The 4,690-nt window shown below is 41.3% G+C and overlaps 1 protein-coding gene across 1 annotated transcript; it reads right to left on the reverse strand.

Annotated features, from left to right (window-relative positions):
• Nucleotides 1-512: 512 nt before the first annotated feature.
• LOC138081403 (small ribosomal subunit protein uS14-like) lies at nt 513-732 on the reverse strand. Its single transcript, XM_068974548.1, has one exon. The coding sequence runs from the start codon at nt 721-723 to the stop codon at nt 553-555; it is 171 nt and encodes a 56-aa protein (XP_068830649.1). The 5' UTR covers nt 724-732; the 3' UTR covers nt 513-552.
• Between the last annotated feature and the right edge of the window lie 3,958 nt (nt 733-4,690).

Below are 4,690 nucleotides of genomic sequence, written 5' to 3' on the forward strand. Positions count from 1 at the left end.
GATCGGACCAGCTGCCATGATCTTAGTTTTCTGAATGTTATTTGTATTTCACCTGTTTTGCAAAATTGCTGTTTCTTACACTGTCAAATATGTGTCTGACGCCTCTAATAAAATAATATATAGTCCCATATGAGATTGATGATGGTAACAATGTAACTCTAGATATGGGAAAAAGCAATGAGAAAATATTTTCCTGGACCAAGAGGCTAGTAAGACAGGTGGTCCAGAAAATTTTGGATACTGTCTTATGGCCTAGTCCAATAACAACACATTCAGTGGCCTGTCAACAAAATCTTTGCCAAACCTGAAAATAGACATTCTCAACACCATGAGATAAAATGGTCATGAAATGTCCCCCTCAAAATCATGGTCATGTTTATGAACAAAAAGGGGTTCTGCCAACTAAAGACTGACACTTGCCATCTACATCTACAAAGATTATTATTTTATTTTATTTTTTTTTGAAGTTTTGAAAACTTTTATTTTATATACAAAGAGCTAGTATTTCTGCCTAAGGTTGATGTGCTGGATGAGCCATCTGAGGAAGTTCAGTTAGTCCAACTTAATGAAGCCGATGTCCTTCGCATACTGCCGGAAACACTGGCGGCACATATTGAGGCCGTATTTCCGGATCAGACCGTGCCGGTTTGAGCAGACTCGGCAAGAGCGAGAACCCTGGCCGAATTTTCTCAGATGGCTCCAGTAGAGCTGCTGGTGACCCATGTTGCTTTCTCGGCTGCAACGAGGTAAAAGGAAGGAGGCTACATCTACAAAGATTAAATCATGGCCGCTGCAACTGCTGACTTCCAACGCCCCTGAAAGGAGTTCAGGGTAAAAATAAAAATGAGGCACTCTATGCTCTGGGAAAAACTGGCAGAACAGGCCTTCAGATAGTTAGATCTTTTCAGGAAAAGATTTTATGAGTCCCAATTTTTGCATCTTCTCATACCTATAAAAACACTGACGTCATTAATGGTAAAATATGTTTTGGCTATTAAGGAAAAGTTTATGATTAAAAGTCAAAATAGAGTAGCTATGGTTCAGATATCCTGGGAAATAACTAGGTGATGCTATGAGTATACTTTCAGATTAGACCTTATATTGCTAAATAGTTGAGTTTCCTGAGTCATGTCAGGCTTGGATGCCACCATTCTCAAAACAATGTCTGCTGGAAGTTAGTAACTGTAACCTTACTTTTTATAAAACTAGGCAACTGTCTACCTGGCTACAAGTCTCCCTGAAGTGCCAGGTCAAGACTGGGTTTCAGGCCTGTTCTTCTAAAAAAAATGAGATTTATTTTGTCTACTAAATTCCAGTTATCACTCCTCCAACTGCTTCTAATTAGGTCTGTTACACCAAAATGGCAGACCAGAAGATTGAGATTTTAATCATACAAGACTCAGATCTAGAACTTGGAACTCAAAAATACTTCCAATTCAGTGTCTATACTCCAAGCTGAGACAGTCCTATGCTCCATTTTGACAAAAAGTTATCACATAGTTGCCTACTTCCCTAAATTAAAACTGAGTAGAACTCTGTGGGGCTCTGGAGTAGAGAGTTGTTCTGTGTTCTCCATTTCTTGTCTGTAAGATATAGGCTTCATTCAGCCTCCTTGACCTTCTCTGAGTTCCAAAGTGTGGATTCAAACAATTGCTAATCAGGGAAGGGAGGGGATACAGAAACAAGAAAACCAATCAAAGGTTGGTACAGCCTCCGGACAAGAGTCCTGGTTCCTACTCAAAGAAATATGCATAACAATGTCTTTGAGCCCCCACCCAGGTGGAGGATGGTAACTTCAGACTAAACACAAGATTCCTGGAACACAGCTCTGGTGCCTCACCACCAACCAATCAAAAAGGGTCACAAACCCTGCAACCCTCACCCTAAATGTTGCCTTCTGTTTCCAGGGGCCAGAGATGACCATCCTGTTAGGTCTCCTGTTTGGTCCTTTTCTATTTCATCTCTAAGAGGGGCCAACAGTTTCAAACTAAATTGCTGTTATTTCAAGGGTGAACCCTGGTTTCAGACAAAAAATACCTTGACTTAGATCTGGTAGAGAGAGACTGCTGCTCTGCTAGGCAGGCCTATGCCCATGCACAACAGGAAAAAATTACACACAAAAAAGAGACCTCCGCCCCAATTCCCCCAAAATATCTTGAGTATGAAGTCTCTCATGGGGGAGTTGTTAGGGGAAACACACTGACTGGAACCGCCCACCCTGGCCAGGCACCATAGTAACTATTTACATGAGTTGTTTTATGGCAGGAGAGTCTGATAAGGAATAGGGAACTAATAAGCCACCACCAACCAGAAGAGTTCGGGAAAGGTCAAAAGGAGACACTGTGTGTTCGTCCACTTCCCAGAATCCCTCTCACTAACATCCATCTTGGCTGAGCGATGCGTGCGCCACCAGGAAAGACTCTGAATTAAAATGATTGGCCAAAGACCACTCGGAAACTAATCCCATCACCATAAAACCCTAGACTGCGAGCTGCGCAGCAAAACAGTTCTCCTGGGTTCCCTTACCCTACTGCTCTCCACCCGGGTGCCCTTTCCCAATAAAATCTCTTGCTTTGTCAGCACATGTGTCTGCTCGGACAATTCATTTCTGAGTGTTAGACAAGAGCCCAGTTTCGGGCCCTGGAAGGGGTCTGCTTTCCTGCAACAATAATATCACTTACTGTTGTTGTTCAGTCACTAAACTGTGTCTGACTCTTTGCAACCCCAAAGAGATTCATGGGCTGTAGTTTTCCAGGCTTCCCTGTCCTTCACTACCTCTTGGAGTTTGCTCAAACCCATGTTCATTGAGTTTTAGCAATGAGTCCATACCATCCAACCGTCTCATCCTCTGTTGCCCCCTTCTCCACCTGCACAAAATCTTTCCCAGCATCAAGGTCTTTTCCAATGAAGCAGCTCTTTGCATTAGATAGCCAAAGTATTGGAGCTTCACTTACTTGTGGAATCTAAGAAAAATGATGCAAATGAACTTGTTTACAAATCGACTCACCGACATAGAAAACAAACTAATGGTTACTGAAAGGGAAATGGGTGTGGAGGGATAAATTGGGAGCCTGGGATTAGCAGATACACACTACTATATATAAAACAAATGAAAAAGATCTACTGTGTAACACAGAGAAATATATTTGAGATATTGTAACAACCTATGCTAGAAAAGAGTCTGGAAAAGAATATATGTGTATGTATACACACATATGTATATATACTGAAACTGAATCACTTTGCTGTACACTTGACACTAACACAGCATTGTAAATTAACTATAATTTTTAAAATGGTTAATAAAAAACACAGAAAAAAGAAAAGGGTGATCTAGAGACAGCGGTACCATTTGATTGCATGGCCAGTGAAGTCCTCTTTAAGGTGGTGGCTTAATCTGAACCAGAGTGACAAAGAAGAACCAGTCCTCTGAGGTGTAGAGAAGGGGTCCCAGACAGAAAATCTGCTGAGGCAAAGGCCTTGTGGCAGGAGCAAACATGTCCTGTCTGAGAGACATCGAGGTTAGTACAATTGAAATTAAGCCACAGGGGAGAAAGGTATAAGATGCAGTTAGCTGTCTAGGTGGGGATGAGTTCATGACGTTCTGGGTGAATCATTTGCATTTATTTTATAAGAAAAATTGCTAAAGACCTAGAAACATCAGCTGCTGCCTGGGCAAGGCAAATTTTTCTTCTGCAGTGCTGAACACTGAACAGTGGCCTCTCAGAGGACATCATCTTGCTCCCACACTGGTACCTTGGTTTGCTAGCAGAAAGGGTCTTTGGTTTTTGTAATGGCAGCTGGACATCAGCTCTGGACTGGCTAAGCGGTCTCTCCCAAGAACGAGTTGATACAAAGTTATACCTAAATTAAACATGAACTTTCTTCTTTTCATCGCCACTTGCCTGGAATAAGGGGAGTATAATAGTGTAATTAATCTATCGTTGGTTTGGACTGTTATATCCTTATCGGCTCATTAAGAGACATTATCCTGTATGCTACTGGCTTGTGAAATTATTATCATTCCCACAGTGAACCCGTGTTAAATATTGTCAAAGACAGTCTTGGTCTTTGAACATAATCATCCCCGAAACAACACTTTAAAAATTTAGATAGTTTATTTTTGGCAGGATTACGTTACACCTGTCTTTCCTTCTCATTTTATTTTCTCTGCTTTTCTCCTTCAGTGTTAATAATAGGGAAGTTATATAGAAATAATATATATATATCTCCTCCCTGATGGCTCAGATGGTAAAGAATCTGCTTGCAAACATAGGAGATCCGGGTTCAACCCCTGGGTCAGGTAGATCCCCTGGAGAAAGTAATGGCTACCCACTCTGGTATTCTTGCCTGAGGAACTCCATGGACAGAGGAGCCTGTCAGGCTATACTCCATGAGGTGGCAAAGAGCTGGACATGACTGAGCGACTAACTCTTTTAATTTCACACACACACACACACACACACACACACACACACACACACACACATATATATGATCACTTCCTCTATTTACTACGCTTAGTCTCAATTCCCAGGTTTCCGCGTATCTATTGAGTTCCTAATGAACTTTAGAAACTCACCTTAGTGTTACTTAGTTAGTTTCCTCTCGTCTTTTAAAAACATAGTTAAAATCACTTATATATGCACTTATCATGGCATTGATTATACTGTATGGTCAGTGTTGTTTT

This window comes from Capricornis sumatraensis, chromosome 6 (genome assembly GCF_032405125.1).
Source record: "Capricornis sumatraensis isolate serow.1 chromosome 6, serow.2, whole genome shotgun sequence".
Taxonomy (NCBI): Eukaryota; Metazoa; Chordata; class Mammalia; order Artiodactyla; family Bovidae; genus Capricornis; species Capricornis sumatraensis.